Raw genomic sequence first — 18,959 nt, 5'->3', positions numbered from 1 at the left:
TAGTACTAAATAACCTTCCATTCAGTGGTTTTAGCGTCAATTGAAGATCCTTGCCTGAATCAGTTATTACATTGATGATTTATAATTTTTTTTTTTTTTTTTTTTTTTGCGGTACGCGGACCTCTCACTGTTGTGGCCTCTCCCACTGCGGAGCACAGGCTCCGGACGCGCAGGCCCAGCGGCCATGGCTCACGGGCCCAGCCGCTCCGCGGCATGTGGGATCTTCCCGGACCGGGGCACGAACCCGCGTCCCCTGCATCGGCAGGCAAACTCTCAACCACTGCGCCACCAGGGAAGCCCGATGATTTCTAATTTTACCATAGTAATTAGCATACATTTTTCAGGAAAGAAAAACTTTTATTATTATCACTCTAGATACATAGGTTGTTTTTAATTCACAGTGCTATAATGTATTGTTGTCACTGTTGTTTTGATGCTCAGTTGTACCAAATTTGGCCAGCCCCTTTAAGCCAATTCTGTGTCTTTTTAAAACATGGCCCACTTCATTACTTTCTGGCACATCAGAATGTTTCAGGCTGTACTTTTCCTCCTGTTCCACCAGACCTGGAATCAGCTATTCACTAAAGAGCCCTGGTTCCTTCTAGTAGGAAATAGTATTCACACACCAAGATCTCATGTGCTTATTGCTACTGAAGTGTCACTGTGTCTAGGAGTGCTCAGTGTCTAAAGCTTGGAATTAGATTTTTTTCCCTTAAGTTCACACCGGTAATTCTCAAATCCAGTACCACAGAGTTCTTCCTCATCTTCCCCCCATTCCATATCTGTATTTCCCTTACAGTGAAAACTCAAGTTTCCAACAACTTCAGTGTGTTTACTTGTTTTCTCTCTTACACGGTACACACAAAATCGTTTCAGAATTGTAACGACACCTGTTATATTAACAGCTTACCTGCTAAGTTAAGTTCACGTGCAGTCAGGGTACTGTGTTCTAAAGTTATTTGAAAGGAACTATTTTCTCTGTGAGGTTATGTTATCAACTTACTGTACACTTAGGTTTATTGTTTTCTGTTAGTTTTCAGTTTTATGTTTTGAATATGTATAACATGTATATGGCTCAAAAGTGAAAACTTTATAAAAAGGTATATTCAGAAGAGCCTTGCTGCCATCCCTATCTTTTCCATTCTATTTCCACCCATCCCTGTACTCCTATAGATAGCTGTTTTCATGAGATTCTGTTTTATTGTTCCAGTGTTTCTTTTGTGCAAAATTAAGCAAATGCCACACATACACACATATCCATATATGTACATGCATATACACGTACACATACACTCTTGTTTCTCCTTTCTTACAAAGAAGAGGGAAATTAACCTCCACCTATTTAAGGGAGGAGTAGCAAAGAATATGCGGACATATTTTAAAACCACTGCAAGTTTACTTTCTGGTCACAGATTATCTATATTTCTCTCACATGCAAAATATATTCACTTTCCTAAGAAGGCCCCTAATAGCCTGATCACACTACAGCACTCACTGAGAGGCCAGAATACCTTTACCTAAATTAGATTCAAGTATGGATGAAACTCCTTAATTGTAATCCCTTAAATACAGCTCCTTGAGTAGAGTTCCTCATTCTCTGAAGACTTGTGACACCCAACATGCAATGGTAGCCAGGCACAGGATAACCACTGTCCACTCCTATTGAGGAAGCAGTAAACAGGAAGCACATATGTCTGGAAGCACATATGCACACAGTTCTGAAATCCAGCTGGGCACAGGCTGACCACTCAGGACTAGCTGATGGATTAGGACCCAGGCCTGGGGATAAGTCTCCATGGTTCCTGGCACCATCCACTGGACTCTTGGGTCTGACTCTGAGTTCTCCTCCCTTTTGCATGAAAGGTAGCATATGTTTCCAGCTGGGTGGCTTTTTTCAGCCTGCTTGTAGAAAAGCCTCTCTCCATCTCATACTGTCTCTGTCCCTCAGTTCAAGCCAGTGGTGGTTCTTGAAAATCTTCGTGTGTCTTCTGTGACTCTTACTGGGTTTTACCTCCTTTGTCTTCCTTTTAAATGTGAATATTTCCTCGGAGTGCTCTGCTTGATCCTCTTCTCTTTTCACTCTGTACGTTGCCCCTAGATGATCCCCTTGACTCCAAGGATTCATTAGAACTCATATGCTGATGATTCCCAGAAGCTTATCTCTAAAGTAAAACACTCTGCCAGACTTCAAGTCCATGTACAGTATTTGCAAATCAACATCGTTACTTGGACGTTGCTGAAGCTGGAAACTAAAGAGAAATCTTTGATGTCTCCCTCTCTCTTACTTACCACATATATTTCTTAAATTCATGCCCTTGTTTCTGTCTCTGCTGTCTCTGCTTTAGGGCAGACCCTTGCCATGTCTTGCCTGAACTGTTGAAAGCCTCCTTCTACTTTGAGTTTCTACCTTCATTTTTATCCCCATCCAATGCATTCTCTACACTGAAGCCAGAGAGCCTTTTCAGAACACAAGTGTAGTTGTATTACCCCTATCTTCAAGTCCTTTAATGATTCCCTAGAGCTTTCACAGTGAAATCCAAATTCCTTGGCATGACCACAAGGCCCTTCGTGATATGTCCTACATTTTCATTCTCATATCTGGCCACTGCTTCCTTTCACCCATAGTATGCCACGCTGCTTCAAGACCCCTCGCCAATAATGATGGTGTTCCCACTGCCTGGAATGCTCTTCCTCTTCTCCTGTCTTCCAGACTAGTTACTTCTTACTCATAGATGCTTCAAGACTAATTCAAGTATCACTTGATCACTGTCAAGTAAAACTACCCCCTCCTCCCTAACCTGTTCCTCCTTTTTACCTTGTGCTCTTCTCTCTCAGAGACACTCTCACTTTTCTGTTGTCCCCATGAGACCTTGAGCTCCTTCAGGGTTCAATAAGGGAATCTACCTGGGATAATGTTTGCCACAAAATTATTTTATTATTAAGTTAATTCATTGGTTAATTAATTATTTAATATTTAGGTTCTTCAGGTTCATTTTTTATGTCAGCTATTCGTGGATCAATAATTGAAAACACATCTTCAACTGGGACTTTGACACAAATCCCTTTTTTCCCTAAATATGAAGTGGAACTTGATTCTCGCAGAAAAGTCATTCCTTACCCTGGAAAGGAACACATTGAACGTGTTTTGGAAGAATATTCACATCAAGTCAAAGATTTGCAGAGAAGACTAAATGAAGTGAGTTACATTCTTTTCCTCCAGTATCTGATACCATTTGGGGGAGACAGTGAGGCACAGAGCTTTGGAATAGAACCCAAACTTTCTGGAAAAAAAACTTAATAATGGATTCATGGGACTTCCCTGGTGGTGCAGTAGTTAAGAATTCACCCCCCAATGTAGGGGACATGGGTTCGATCCCTGGTCAGGGAACTAGATCCCAAATGCATACCACAACTAAGAGTTTGCATGCCACAGCTAAGGAGCTCACTGGCCGCAGCTAAGACCCAGCACAAAATCACCAAAAATAAATAAACAAAATTAAAAAAAAAAAAAAATGGATTCATTGGTTAAACTTGTTAATTTGGCCTGTGCCTTCTGTTTCACTATTAAAAATTGGACTGATGAAAAGTCTACACACCCATTTGTCTTTTGTTAATAATAAGTCATAATGCCTTGTCTTAATGGTGTAATTTTTTTCCAGTTTTATTGAGCTATAATCAACATACAGCACTGCATAAGTTTAAGGTATACAACATAATGAATTGACTTATATATATCATGAAATGATGACCACAATAAATCTACTTAACATTTATCATCTCATATAGATAAAAAAAAAAAAAGAAAAAACATTTTTTTCCTAGTCATAAGAACTCTTAGGATTACTCTCTTAACAACTTTCATATATACCATACAACAGTGTTAATTGTAGTCATCATGTTGTACATTACATCCCCGGTACTTATGTTGTACCTTTTGATCACCTTCATCCAATTCCCCCTCTCCCCACATCCCTGTTTGGTAACCACAAATCTGATCTCTTTCTGTGTAAGTTTTTTTGGTATTTTGTTTTTTAGATTCCACGTGTAAGTGAGATCATATGATACTTGTGTTTCTCTGTCTGACATATTTCACTTAGCATAATGCCCTCGGTGTCCATCCATGTTGTCGTAAATGGCAGGATTTCCTCCTTTTTGTGGCTGAATAATATTCCATTGTGTGTGTGTGTATATATACACACACATACATACATACCTCAACTTCTTTATCCATTCGTCTGTCAGGAGACACTTAGGTTGTTTCCATGTCTTGGCTATTATAAAGCATGCTGCTATGAACATGGGGGTGCAGGTATCGCTTCGACAGAGTGTTTTCATTTCCTTTGGATATATTTCCAGAAGTGGAATTGCTGGATCATATGTTAGTTCTCTTCTTGACTTTTTGAGGATCCTCCATACTGTTTTCTGTAGTGGCTGCACCAGTTTTTTATAATCCCATCAGTAGTACACGAAGGTTCCTTTCTTTCCACATTCTCGCCAGCATTTGTTATCTCTTGCCTTTTTGATGTTAGCCATTCCAACAGGTGTGAGGTGATATCTCATTGTGGTTTTGATTTGCATTTTCCTAGTGATTAGTGGTATTGAGCACCTTTTCATGTACCTGTTGGTCATTCGTGTATCTTCTTTGGGAAAATGTCTATTCGGATCCTTTGCCCATTTTTAGTTAGATTATTTGGATTTTTGCTATTGAGTTGTATGAGTTCTTTATATACTTTGGATGTTAACCCCTTATCAGATATAGGATGTGCAAATACCATTTTTTCCCAATCCATAGGTTGTCGCTTTCATTTTGTTAATTGTTTCTTTTGCTGTGCTCTTGGTGTAATCTTAGTGAAACTTGAATTGCTCAAAATGTTATAATTAATGACATTCATCTATAATTATAATTAGTAATTGGTTCAGGCCTGCTGTCCTGCTTTCATGATACCTGGTTTTTCTTTAAAAGCAGTTGGTAGGGGGTCGGTTTTTAGATGTATGTGTATACACGATAGCTAAGTAGTGTATAGAAGTTATTCGATGAAAATTTCAAGTGGACCTTGTGTAGAATCAAGCTGGCTTTAGTCAGCTTTACAGCTGCATGTTGGATCCTGGTAGTCTATAGCCTAGAAGTCAAACTTATACAAAGGCCTTTGTGATCGAATTTTTTTCGCTGTACATTTTGGCCTCTTCGGCTACCTGTTCCCTATATGTACCCTCCATTCTAGCGATATCACTCTTCCCTGGATGTGCCATTCTGTTCTAGACCTTCATGCCTTTGCCCAAGTCATTTCCTCTTCTCTGCCTGTCTACCTGTTAACTACTTATTATCCATCAAGACTCAGCTCAAGCATTTCCTTCTCTGAAGCCTTTCCTCTAGACACAAGTAGGTGTGTTCTCCTCTGTACACTTGTTGCTCTTCATACACACGTCTATTGTAGTATTTAGTACGTTTTATTGTATTTATTAACGGATTGTTCTACTTCATCAGAATGTGTGAGCACTTAAAAAAAAACTACAAATTTATTAAGTGCTGAAAATGAGATACCATTGTATTATGTAGAGGGGATGCAAAGATGAATAAGGTAGGACTCATAAGCAGTTCATAGTCTTGAAGGGGGCCTGGCATATAAACAAGTAATGAGAATACTTTATGATAAGTGCACTAAAGAGATGGATTGATGATAGATAGATAGAAAGATAGATGAAGCACAGAGGTACCAATGAGGAAAAGAAGCAATGTCAGTTAATTTTCCAAGTCTATCCTCTGGCGGAGTACGTGACACTTGACTGGCTCCCAATAAATTAGTTAAATCAGTAAATAAATAACAGGGCTATTTGGGTACTTATAATATTTATCAGAAACCTCCTATGTAACAGATATTATGCTAGGTACTGGATATATAAAACTGGAAAAGGTGTGGTCCTTTTTATGTACACATTTACAGTCTTATAGCTGAGATATTTAAAATAGAAAATGATAGTAACAGGACATGTATGCTACAGTAGGGGTAAGCGGTGATGCTAAATCTAATCAATGCTTTACATTCCTTATCTTACTTGACTTTCCAACAACATTTGACACACATGACAATTCTCTTCCTCTTGAAGTGCTCTTTTCTCTTAGGTCTCATGGAAACACACTCTCCTGATGTTCCTCCAGCTCATTCTTTTTCAGTTTCTTATTCCAGCAAAACCCTCCATAGACAGTAATAGTGATTCCCATAGCTTCTGTTGCCATTTACATGTAAGTGGATGTTCAGTTTACATTTCTGGTCAGACCTCTTAACTGGTCTCCACACCAGTTAGTGTACCTGTGTTCCTACTGGATATTTCTACTTGAAATGTTTCTCAGGCTCCATAAACTCAACATACCTGATCTTTCCCCCAAACCTTTCTTCTAGCTGTATATGGTGCCACATTTATATTGTTGTACAGGGCAAAAACCTGATTCATTCCTGATACCTCTTCATTTTCCCTGACATCCACTTTACTACCAAGTCCATCCAGTGTACCACGTATATATTTCTCAAATATGGAAATGTTTTCATTTCCACTGTTACCATACAAAGTTCAGACTACTCTAGCCATTCACCTGGACTATTAGAAAAGAAGGTAAAGGATCTTACCTTGTATTGACTATATAAACATTGTCAACTGCAGAATTAGGTAGTAACCTACTATATTTCCTTTCCTGTGTAATGTTTGTTTTTCCTGTGGTTCCTAATTGCCTTGCTTTTTCCTTATACTGTTGATATTTACCTTTATCATATCCTCATTAAAAAATTATTATATAGGTTTTCTATCAAACCTCCTTTAACCCAGGACCCTTTAGGAGTTCTTCCGTCTAGTCTCGATGAGTTTCTTCTTAGGTCTGCTGTATAGATATTTTCTTGGGATTCCTATCACTGCTTTCCTGGTTGAATTCATGATTTCCAGGATTCACTGTTTTCTCTTTTCCTCTTTCTTGATTTATTTCTTCATTTAGTCAAAACACATCTTTAGAAACTTTTAAGAAGAAGTATATGAGACATACATTATATGAATTTTTTCATTCTGATAATGACTTAAGCTGGATAAAGCTGAAAGTTATTTTCTCTCAGTCCTTTGAAAATATTGTGTGCCCTTGCACAGACTGAGAAGATGTCTATCTGATTCTTGTTCCTTTGTAGATGATATGTTTTTACTTAATTGGGGTTCACCTTTGGAAACCTTAGGGTCTTTATCTCTGAAATTCCACCATGATGTTCTTAAGTGTGGATTTTTGTTTTTTCCTTCCCTGTGCTAGTACCAAAAGGGACTCAGTGGACCCATTTGGCCTGCAGATTTGTGCCCTTCAGCTTTGAGGAATTCAGGTTTTTTTGGTTTCTTTTTTCTTTGATAGTTTTTTTCTGTTTTCTCAATTCTCTCTTTCTGAAGCTCCTGTTAGTCAGATATTAGCTCCTAGGTTGAACCTCTAAATCTCTTACCTTTTCTTTCAAAATTTTTGTCTACTCTTTTACTTTTGGGGTGCATTTCTTGACTTCCAACATTTCTATTGCAACTTTTTAGTTTGCAACCATATTTTTAATTTCCAAGAGCTCTCTCTTCTCCTCTGATCACTTCTCTGACACAGTGTCCTGTTCTTACTTTACAGCAAAAATGTCTCTCAAATTTCTCTGCAACACAAGTTTTTGGAAGTGTTCTTCCACTGTTGCGTTATCTCTTTTTGTTTCTTTGGATCTTTTTTCCTGAGTATTTGCTCATTTGTTTAATCTTGGTCTCTTTTTTATTTTGTAATCTTCCTTCAAGTGTTCAGTGGTTTTTGGCTTTTTGTTCATACTCAAGAATGAACAGTAAAAAAACTGATGGCAGTCTCCCTGGGGGCAGAACTTGATGGCTTTACTTTGGGATAATTAGGTGGGGCATCAGCCATTGTGCTGGGAGATCTCTCAGTGCCTGATTTTGAGATCTTTGTGAATTTCTTTGTAGTAGAACACCTTGATTTTTGAATGGTAGTTGTCTGCTGCCAAGTTTTTTAAGTCAGTTGGAGGTAGAGGTTGACTTTTCTATATACACAATTTCCACCAATTCTCATGTCCTCGGGAATAGAGTTTATTTCTATCTCTGTCTTGAACCAGAGTCAGATTTGTTCTAGGAACGGTGTTTTGGTTGTAACGTGAATGGATTGAAAGAGGGCAAGGTTGAGACAGTGAGACTAAGGTATTCAAAAAACCTAGGTGAGAAATGATTAATTAGGCCCCGAACAATGGTGAAGGGGGAAGGAAGTACACATAAAAATAAATCATTGATATATAGACTTTTGGAAATTATTAGCTATAAGGAAATACGTTCCTCTAATGAAAACTAATTTGCAGGACTTTTTTTTTTTTTTCTTCAGAGCAATGAATTGCATGAGAAACAAACATTTTACTTAAGACAGTCAGTCATTGGTTTGCAAACAAAACTTCAAGAGATGCAGATGGAGAGAGATGCCATGGCTGACATCAGGTTGGGATTCGGTACCTGAAATTATCTTAAAGTTTTACTCCTTGTAGTGTAAAATCACTTGTGTGAATCTGAGTTTTATCAGTGTTATTTCTTCTCTTTCATTTATTTCCTAGACGAAGAGAGAGTCAGTCCCAGGAGGATTTAAGAAATCAGCTTCAAAATACCGTTCATGAACTTGAAGCTGCCAAATGCCTTAAGGATGATATGCTGAGAGATAGCAACACACAGATAGAGCAGCTAAGAAAGATGATGCTTAGTCATGAGGGAGTGCTTCAAGAAATTCGATCAGTCCTAGTTGACTTTGAAGAAGCCTCAGGCAAGAAAATATATGACCATGACAGCATGTCTACCATCCACTTCCGCAACATGGGCTCAGCTATTAGTAAAATCCTAAGAGAATTAGACACAGAGATTTCTTATCTTAAAGGGAGGATATTTCCAGTAAGTGGTGAGAACACTACATCAATATTGTATTAAAATGCATTAAGACAATAGTATTAGGCATATAATTTTTGAAACTCTTCAAAGTAAGCCAAGTTCTCATTTTTGGTCTCTCAAATAGCAGAAGTTACTTCCACAATGATCTTTGTTAACAATGGGAACTAACTCGACTTATCTGTATAGTTACGTGAGAGTATAGCCAATGTAAAAGATCTAATAAAATACAGCGATAGAATGTATCTGATTTTAGCATTGCTTCTGTTTGCATCTTTCTAAGGCATTCCTTTTGTTGCAAAATCTCTAAATTTTCCAAGCTTTAGATTTACCAATTCCTAAATCAGTATCTCTTTTTTATAACCAGGTAGAGGATCAGCTTGAAACACTGAAATCTGAATCACAGAACAAAATAGAACTACTACTTCAACAACATCAAAATAGGTAGGTTTCTGAGGTATAGAACAGGGGTCTCCAACCCCTGGGCCACGGACTGATAGTGGTCTGTGGCCTGTTAGGAACTGGGCTGCACAGCAGGAGGTGAGTGGTTGTGAGCGAGTGAAGCTTCATTTGTATTTACAGCCGCTCCCCATGGCTCGCATTACCGCCTGAGCCCCGCCTCCTGTCAGATCTGCCGTGGCATTAGATTCTCATGGGAGCGCAAACCCTGCTGTGAACTACGCATGCGAGAGATCTAGGTTGCATGCTCCTTGTGAGAATCTAATGCCTGATGATCTGAGGTGGAGCCGAGGCGGTGATGCTAGCGCTGGGGAGCAGCTGCAGATACAGATTATCATTAGCAGAGAGGTTCGACTGCACAGGGACCACAATAAATCAATTGGAAGACAAGCTCAGGGCTCCCACTGATTCTGTATTATGGTGAGTGTATAATTATTTCATTATATATTACAATGTAGTAATAATAGAAAGAAAGTGCACAATACGTGTAATGCACTTGAATCATCCTCAAGCCATTCCTCCCCCGCAGCCCCGGTCCATGGAAAAATTATCTTCCATGAAACCGGTCCCTGGTGCCAAAAAGGTTGGGGAACACTGGTATAGAAGATCGTAGTGAAACTATACCACAGGTCTATAATCTCTCATCAGCAATTCCAAACTCTATAAAGCTCTAAAGCACAGAATCTTTTTTTCATAGATTTGTGGCAAACTCACGTTAAAGAAAAAATTATTCTGACACGTGTTTAAAAAGTAGGGAAGACTTTATTGAAGACTGTTGCAACAGGAGTTTGCATTAGAGAGTGATGAGGCTCAACTCGCAATACAAGGGCAAATGGAGATTCATAGCCAAGAAGCAGGGTGAGGGGTTCAGTGGATAGACAATTACTAGGAGGAGGCATCGAGGTGAGAGGCTTCTTACTAAACTGACTTAGCGAGATTCATACTAAGCCTAGGCTTCTTACTAAGTGGGGTGGAGGCGCAGACTGCTGAGAGGAGTCTGACTAAAGTTTGGTCAAGGTTAGAGTCTTTGTCACTCATTTGTTGGGAAAACCTGAGCTAATGTAAAGCTTTCTATAGTCTTTATGAGTTACCGCGAATATTTAAAAACCTACTGTTGTGTTAGTAGTGTCTGGCTTCTAGGACACTTCCCTAGATCTCTCTGGGGGTGTCACGATACTCAGTACTGTTATTTATTACCATTGTAAAATTTAAAAAAAAAAATCTGAATCCTAAAACCCGACTGCCCCCAAAGGACTTGGATAAAGGATTCTGGATCTAATTTACATACTTGTTATAAAAAGAATAGCATATTCAAAGCTAAAACAAAATACTAAATTTGAGAGTGTTGAAAATCATTAATATTTAGCATAATTCATTGTCAGGCAACATCTGTATCAAATAACAATCACCACATTCTTTTTGTAGGATTGAGCAGTTAATCAGTGAATATGAAATTGAAAAAGCAGGACTTACTGAGAAAGCTAGCAGTGCTCGGAGCCAAGCCGATAGTATCCAAAGTCAACTGGAAATCATTCAGTATGTGTGTCCTGGTGGTTTGAAATTGATAGTCATTTATCTTCATTTTATTTTTATCAATTTTTTGTTCTAAGATCTTTTAAAAAATTACTTAGTAATTGATTCTACAGGAAAGTAAAACTTTTCTAACATTCAAAGAAACAGAAAAGATTACTTAACATGTAGATAATACTTTATAACCATATCAGAAGTATTAGGGCAAGTATTTGGGCCTCTTGGGACGGGATGTTTTAGATATTGTCTACATTTCAACTGATAGGATAAGACAAACACACACTATATATATGTGTGTGTATGTATAAATATACATAAATTATATATATATGCATATAAATAACTTTATAGTTTGAGCTCCTGTGTTGAAACTTTTTATATGGACATTTTCAGTCATACACAAAGGTATAGAGAAAACTGTATAATGAACTCCTACGTATACATCACCTACCTTTAACAGTTAACATTTTTGAACTTAATCTTTTAATAAGCAGTTTTGGAAAATAAAAGACTATTGGCCTAATAATGCCATATTAAATAATTAGTGGAAGTATCTAAAAGCTAGAGAACCCTTAGGTATCACACTTATTCTTAGTCTGCTATTTGCTGTTATTCCCCCTTTAAACCCTTTTTAGAGAACAAGCAAGAAACCAAAATTCAATGTATATGCGTCAACTCAGTGACCTGGAATCTACTGTTTCTCAGCTACGTTCTGAATTAAGGGAAGCCAAAAGGATGTATGAAGACAAGGTGAGTTTAGATTTTGCTGCTCTGCTTCCAGCGACTATTATACACAGAATCAATTATATAGTTTTTAATGGTTTCTTTGAAAATGAGGAAGCAAAGCAATCATTTAAAATTAAAAGCAGTTTATCAGATGGGTGCTAAATAGCTACATGTTAAATTACTATAGAAAAACAGTTTTTAAGTTGTTTGCTCAAATTCATTCATTCTTAGAAAAGTTTTTTGCATCCTTCAAGTAAGTTTCTAAGAAGTGAATAATAAGGCCATTTTAATTACTTTTACAAGGCTTAGCCTTAGCAGGTACTTCGGTACCAGCTGGTCTCTCCGACCACTGAACGTTTTGGGGCCTAACCTCCTCTCTTACTTCAGCTCCTCCGTATTAATCATTGTGCGGCTAGCAAACTGAGTTCACTTCAAGATTAGGCCGAATCAAAAATAATTAGGAAGCTAAATCTTCACTTCTCATCACACAGTTCCTATTAAAACTAGATATTAATATTTACTACAATATTCTGTTCTCTCCCTGTCTATAGCTAAAGACAAGCTATTCGTTATCATTATCAACCATTTTTCTGGAGCTTAGATTTTTCTTAATTTCAAGGACACAAAATAGTGTCCTGTTTTGTGAATGCCGCCTTTCATCTCCAAAATGTCCTAGTCTGGAAGATAAATTCTACGTATAATCATCCTGCCTATAAGAGAGCCTACAGTTCTAACCACTTGTAGCTAATTTCCTACTCCTTAGTTGATTGGGGAGAAATAGAGTATAAGGAAGCTGCCAGATTTTCTTTATAAAATAATCCAGTTCTACAGGGTAACAGTACAAGAAAAAAGCTCCTTATGGGAAGAAGCAATTGAATATTGCAGCACTAACTCTTCCAGATATTTTCCTGCCTTTGAGCAACCCCTCCTGTAATTACCGCTGTCACCCATTTGCTGGCCACAGGAGGGGGCTGTTTCTCCTCGGTTCTCAACTTTAAAGACCTCAACTTTAATTCGTTGTGGCACGGCTGAAAGAAGAATGGAAAATTTAGACATGAATTTACTATAAAAGTCTAAACAATAAAGAGTAACATGAAACTATATAATCTCAGCTATGAGATCTGGATCCTCTACAGGGACTTTCAAACATTTTTGATCAGTACCCACAGCAAGAAATATAGTTTACCATATAATCTAGTACACACATACAACTGAAGCACACTTCACAAAACAATACTTACCCCTATTACTTAAGACGCTGGCTCTTTTCTGTTTTCTTCAGATACTGATTTGATGCTCACTAAGTTGACTTCATTTTTCACTGCTGGGTTGCACTGTGAATAACACTGCTCTCCAAGACCTCTTCCTTAGCTCTTGGCCTAGATTCTTGTATCAAGGTCATTTCAACAACAGCCACCTGGAAGCAGCCTTGAGGAACCTTAGACTTCTTAAAGGCTAAAACCCAAGAAACAAAAGCCCGGAGAGAAATATTTGCTCTTTACTGCTTCTCTGAGGCCTGCTCTTTGTGTTCTAGTTTCTTTTCTCAGGGTGAACTTTTCCCCTGAAGATTGATAGCGGGAATATCGATCGAACCCATTCTGGGCAGATCAAGCCTACACAAAAGGCCTTGATCTCACCCTATAGGTTATGGTAATGATTTCAGTACAGCGTGGGGTAGAAAGATGCTTTACTTTACTACTCAGGTTGAGTGGAGGTAGGCACCTTGGCCGAGCTGAGCACTGACGATCCAACCGTGAGAAAGGAAATGGGAGAGCTGCTGTACTGTAGTACAGTGCAATAACCGATATTCATCATACTCAAACCATTTTGAAAAGACTGTTCATTGTTTATTGACAAATTAAACCCTTTGAAAAGCCACGAAGTACTAACTAAAACTCAACTCACCTGTTTGTCTTACATAATTTGAAATCGATATAGCTTTCCATTTGTAATGTTGCTTGGAAAGATGACCCCTTCCTAAGCTATCAGCCATTGCTAATCTGCACGTGGTCTGATATATAGCATCGTGCTGAGGAACTCCAAATTTGGGCATGGTAGGAAACTTTAACAAATACTGCCGTGTAAACAATACAAAAACAGTTTTGGTTTTTATAAACGTCTATCTCTTTAGCATTCTAGAAGCATAAGCATCCAGATGAATGACTGCAAACCTTTTATGAGTGTTTTGAGGTCATATAGATACAAACATAATACTAAAATCATTGTCTTACTTTGCTCTAATGTAAACAATGGATCACCAAGAATTTCGACAGTCTTAAACAGTCAACATTATTGGAAATAAGGGGGGGCATATTAGTTTAATTACTTTTAATCCAGATTGTTGAGACTTATAATAAAGCATATTGAACCTAACTGAGTTGGCACCTAGATGATGGTTAACAAGGATCTCTTAACAGTGACTCCCTTTAGTGAAGGAACACTGAGAGATGATTACCCTGCCATGTAAATATAGATTGGAGTATACTCCGACCTGAAAGGCATTAATAGTACATGGCAGGGCTTCCCTGGTGGTGCAGTGGTTGAGAGTCCGCCTGCCGATGCAGGGAACACGGGTTCGTGCCCCGGTCCGGGAGGATCCCGCATGCCGCGGAGCGGCTGGGCCCGTGAGCCATGGCCGCTGAGCCTGCGCTTCCGGAGCCTGTGCTCCGCAACGGGAGAGGCCACAACAGTGAGAGGCCAGCGTACCACAAAAAACACAAAATAATAATAATAATACATGGCATAACTGAGCAAAGAAGATCAAGCAAGTTAACAAAAGTATTTCAGTTTGGGTTCATGAAAAATTCTATTGTTATGAAATGTTTTTGTTGCAATAAATCGAATATAGAATTTTTAAAGACAGATTCTTTTGTTAATTTCTTTTATTTTTCATGTACCTTGACTTTACATTGCTAAAGCCTATTAAAACTTTAAAATATATTTTAGTTTCCACTGCTTCAGTGCACACTTTCGTATATACTGTCCAAATAACAATAAGGAGAAAATACTTAAAGCTATGATTAAAAGTGAGGTTTGTGAGAAAAGAGACTTATAAGGGTATGTTGATATTATACATCAACATATTTTATGAGAGGCAGGCAGCATTACTATTTTCTCCTGAGGTCAGATTCCTTCAGAAAAAAAGTATTATTTTTAAAAAACTGATGACAGGTCTGAACAAAACTTTCCCAACTAGAATGCATAAGTTTAGAGAAAACTTGTTTAGGAGGGCAGTGTTTCTCTTCAGATCATATTGATGAAAATAGAAATTGTGTTTCAAAGAACATTTTAGACGTAGCCTTCAGACATACGAAAGTGTTTTACTGTAATGTTTTTTCTATTCTTCTCTTTCCATTTTAGGAGAACCTCCAGAATTCCCCTTTACGAAATTGGACCAGTAGAAGCTGTCACTATTGGCTCTGTAGATTTGGCTTTACTCTTAACTTTCGCTTTTTGACAACAAAAATATCTCATGATCTTGATTCTAAGTTTATTTTTCCTACTTTGAAAGCATTTGGGGCTGAATTTCATACTCAAAATGTAAAGATTTAGTAGCACTGGCTGGAGCTATATACTCTGCGGGAAGATTCTGTGCAAACCTCTTTGCATAGTTCTGCCAATGCACCTCCATGCTCACCTGCAGCATCCCTTATTACCCCATAACTGTGTCTTTTTGAGCACAGAGAACAAAAGATACAATTTGGCACGATTGGTGATACCTAAAATCACTGTAAGATTAGAATGAGATCCCAGTACCGATTTGTCCAGTGATCCAAAACAAAAAGTAGATTCATAGATGGTGAAAGGGAAAACCAGTGCTGCTATTTAAAAAGAAAAAAAGAAAAAACCTTTACTATATCTCAGATGTCAGTATTTATTCTGGACATTTTAAAAGGCTTTTCTTTATAGTGTTTTTAACAGCTGTTTGTATCAGCTCAGCTGCTACTTCAATGGTTTTCCCTTTCACTCTCCATTTATCTTTTTGAATGATTAATTAATATAAATATTTTTACTCTAAAAAGTGAAAGGTAAAAGCAGAGCTATAGCAGTTGAGTCAGTACTGACAACTACAAAACAAGTGTTCCTGCAGGGGTCTGGAGGAACTTCTGATACTTAGAAAGTTACGAGTTGACTCTTTTTCTTTTCTTTTTATTTTTTTGGTCTCATAGATTTTAACATCAAATGGTTACCCAGGATTTCTTAAAAGGTGAAAACAGACATAAAATAGCAAGTCTTAATTGGAGCTTTTAAAGCGCATATACAAATACTTTGCTCAAAGACAGAAACGGTTTTACACCAGACTAGGAGTAGAAGATGTTTGTTTCAGTCATATGAGTAACTTTTCAAGTTGAAAATGTTCTTGTTAAATTTATAGCTCAGAATATGGTTCCTTTGACCATATTTTGTTTCCAAAGACAGGTGGAAAAGATGGAATTTCAGCTTCATTAATACTGTTCTTCTTGTGTTAAAAAGTATTAGTAGCAGAATTGAAAGGAATTTAAAAGATCATCTAGAATACTCTTTTCAAATTATTGGTGAAAAATGTATAATTTAGACTCAAATTATAGACTCAGAGAGCTTATGTGACAGAAGCTGGTTCAGAACCCAAGGTGTTTGACTCTTAGTAAGATCGCATTTCGTGTCTGATCACATTTGTCTACCCAAAGTGAAAGTTTATGGGTTTTTTCCTAACTATTCCTACTGTCTTTACTAAGTGTGCTGAGTTAGTCTTTCCCAATAATAAAAGAGCTGAAGAGGTTATATCAACTGATACTATTCATTCATTTATCTTGGGAAGCTACTTGTGCCACAGAGGGTGAATTGTTGTAGGGCTTTTTTCTGTGTATGCCCCCAGAGGAGCACAAGAGTGAAAGTACTTCTTTATAGGATTATGAGAATCTATGAGCACATTTCAGTCGGTCACCTAATGTTTTATTTTATCTCATTCCTGTGAAATACTTTTTTTATATATAACATGCAGTCAAATACAGAGTCAGTTTTAAAATATATCCAATGTATATATTAAAATTTATATTCCAGTCCCTATAGGCTGTAATACTACTCTGTTGAATTGGAAACTGTTTGATAGTCCTGTATTAGTATTTTCTTAAGTCATGTATGTATGTATGTAGATAAAGATATATATATATATATATATACACACACACAGATAACTTCTAAGTGTTCATACTTACCACTTATCAAAGAGATAGTTGCATATATGTGTTTATATATAATGTGCTTAATAAGTGTGTGCTAAATTAATACATGAAGGTCTTAAATGAACTTAGCCCAGTTTAAAATAGTCATTAAGAAAAAGTTAGTCTTGCTCATATGTTCTTTAAGAAGGTTTAATCACAGTTGCATCCAAACCAATCAATCAGTTTTATCCTTGACAGTAGATTTGACAGTACCAAGTATTTCATTTTGGTCAGTTTGTCTGGCTAAATTCTACATAGATCTTAAGTTTAGAAAACTTTGCAAAATACATCACAATAAAATTTATTTTTGCCCCCCAAATAATACCACTGCCCCAACATAATACCATTTGTTTTCCAAAGACTATATTTATTTTATATTACTCATTGACGTAGTCAGACTGATTTGTGCTTTCCTTTTAGATAGAAGAGCTGGAGAAGCAGTTAGTTCTTGCAAACTCAGAACTAATGGAAGCACGGACGGAACGTGATCAGTTCAGTCAGGAATCTGGAAATCTGGACGATCAACTTCAAAAGCTCTTGGCAAGTTGATGCTCTGAAATATGAATGAGATTAATTCTGGGAAACTTTTACCACAGTAGTTCACAAAACTAGTTTTATTTGTAAAATTACAAATTTTACCACATAGTTGTACATTTATACACAACACAATATCCTAGACACTACTCAAGTTTTACATATAAAATATAGTATTCTATAATTTAAGCAGAACTGTTAGGGCTTAAAAGTTAGGTGAAGCCAATCTTCAAACACCCGTAGTCTTTCAGTTAGGTACTGTGTTCTGCTAAATTGAAATCACGTTGAGTGTTCATTTCAAAGCCGAACAACATCCGAAACTCATACAAATTATGTGTAAAGAAAATTTAAATGCAAGTTCAGGTAAAAAAAATTTTTTTAGAAGGAAAGAAGAGAGGATTCTGAGAGTAGTGAACCAGATTCTGCCCTCTGTTTAGGGATACGACAGGCTGAGAAGTTTAGGAAAGAAGATATTAGTACCCCTTCGTGTGATATTTATTAGAGGTCCTATAGAATAGGGTTCTTTTCTCCCCACCCAACCTTATTCCGGGCTACAGCGCCCTCTGCTGGTAGAGGACAGGCCGACAGGGGGGCTTGAAGAGCGTGCCGTAAAGGGAGAGCTGGCAACTGGGAGAGAAGCTCTAAACCTTGGGATGATCCTCACTTCTCTCCCTCCTATTGCGTGTATCCCAGTGTCCTCATATCTAATTTGAAAATCTTGGAGGTTAAATGTCTGAACCGTCCTCATAACCATCCCCTCCTTTTCATTCTTGCTGCCACTACCCATTCGTCCAAGCCCCTCATTATACCTGCAGTGTGGCAGCATCTCCTCACTCGGTTCCTAAATCTAGTTTCTTCCCTCTTCCATCCAGCCTGTATTCATCTTTCTAAACTATAGCTCTGATTGTGTCTCTCTTCCACTCAGAAATTACTCTCCCCATAAAGTCAGACTCCCTGCCTTTCAATTATTATGTGGCCCCAGCTTATCTTTCCAGTCTCTTCTCTCCACATACACCCAGTGTTCCAAGCAAACCCCATGTGCGTCTTTCTAGTCCCTTCTTCCTAATCTCTGCATCTCCAAGCTGTTCTCAAGGTCCAACTTAGATGCCGTCTTGAAGCATTTGATCTCCTTTTCGATCATTTCTCTCTGCTGTTCATTAGCTCTGTCTCTTCAGTGAAAAGCCACTTTCAGTTATTTGTCCATTTATCTCTCTCTGGGTGAAAAGTTCTCTGAATATCTGTGTGTCTTTTTTTTCTCTTTCTCCGACTATGGAGTTTTTGCCAACAGTAAACACTCACTATATGTTTCTTGAGTAACTGAAGAGGGAGGTATTCTATTCACAACCCAATTGCCCCTCCAATCCCAATACCAGACACTATTCTGCTATTTCTGAAGCAGTCAACCAAATTACTGTTGCTTTTCCTTCAAGCTTTTCTTTATTACAGGAGTACACTTGATGTGAAGCATAATGCCTTTGTTAGAAAATTCAAAACTTAGCAGGATGATTTGTAGTTTCCTCTTCATTATATACTATTTGGGGTCTAGTCCCTTGAGGTGTAATGCTAGAAATTACAAGTAAACAAAATGTT

The 18,959-nt window shown here is 37.7% G+C and overlaps 1 protein-coding gene across 1 annotated transcript in view; it reads left to right on the top strand.

Annotated features, from left to right (window-relative positions):
- Positions 1–18,959, top strand: part of CCDC158 (coiled-coil domain containing 158) — a 78,059-nt gene that overhangs the window by 3,413 nt on the left and 55,687 nt on the right. The window contains exons 2-8 of the mRNA XM_032633143.1: positions 2,979–3,196; positions 8,375–8,484; positions 8,598–8,925; positions 9,287–9,363; positions 10,804–10,914; positions 11,544–11,658; positions 17,256–17,375. Coding sequence (XP_032489034.1) covers positions 2,979–3,196; positions 8,375–8,484; positions 8,598–8,925; positions 9,287–9,363; positions 10,804–10,914; positions 11,544–11,658; positions 17,256–17,375 — 1,079 coding nt within the window. The remainder of the gene's footprint in view (positions 1–2,978; positions 3,197–8,374; positions 8,485–8,597; positions 8,926–9,286; positions 9,364–10,803; positions 10,915–11,543; positions 11,659–17,255; positions 17,376–18,959) is intronic.

This window comes from Phocoena sinus, chromosome 5 (assembly GCF_008692025.1).
Source record: "Phocoena sinus isolate mPhoSin1 chromosome 5, mPhoSin1.pri, whole genome shotgun sequence".
Taxonomy (NCBI): Eukaryota; Metazoa; Chordata; class Mammalia; order Artiodactyla; family Phocoenidae; genus Phocoena; species Phocoena sinus.
Note: the sequence above shows the minus strand (reverse complement) of the source record. Positions and strands in the feature narration are given on the sequence as shown.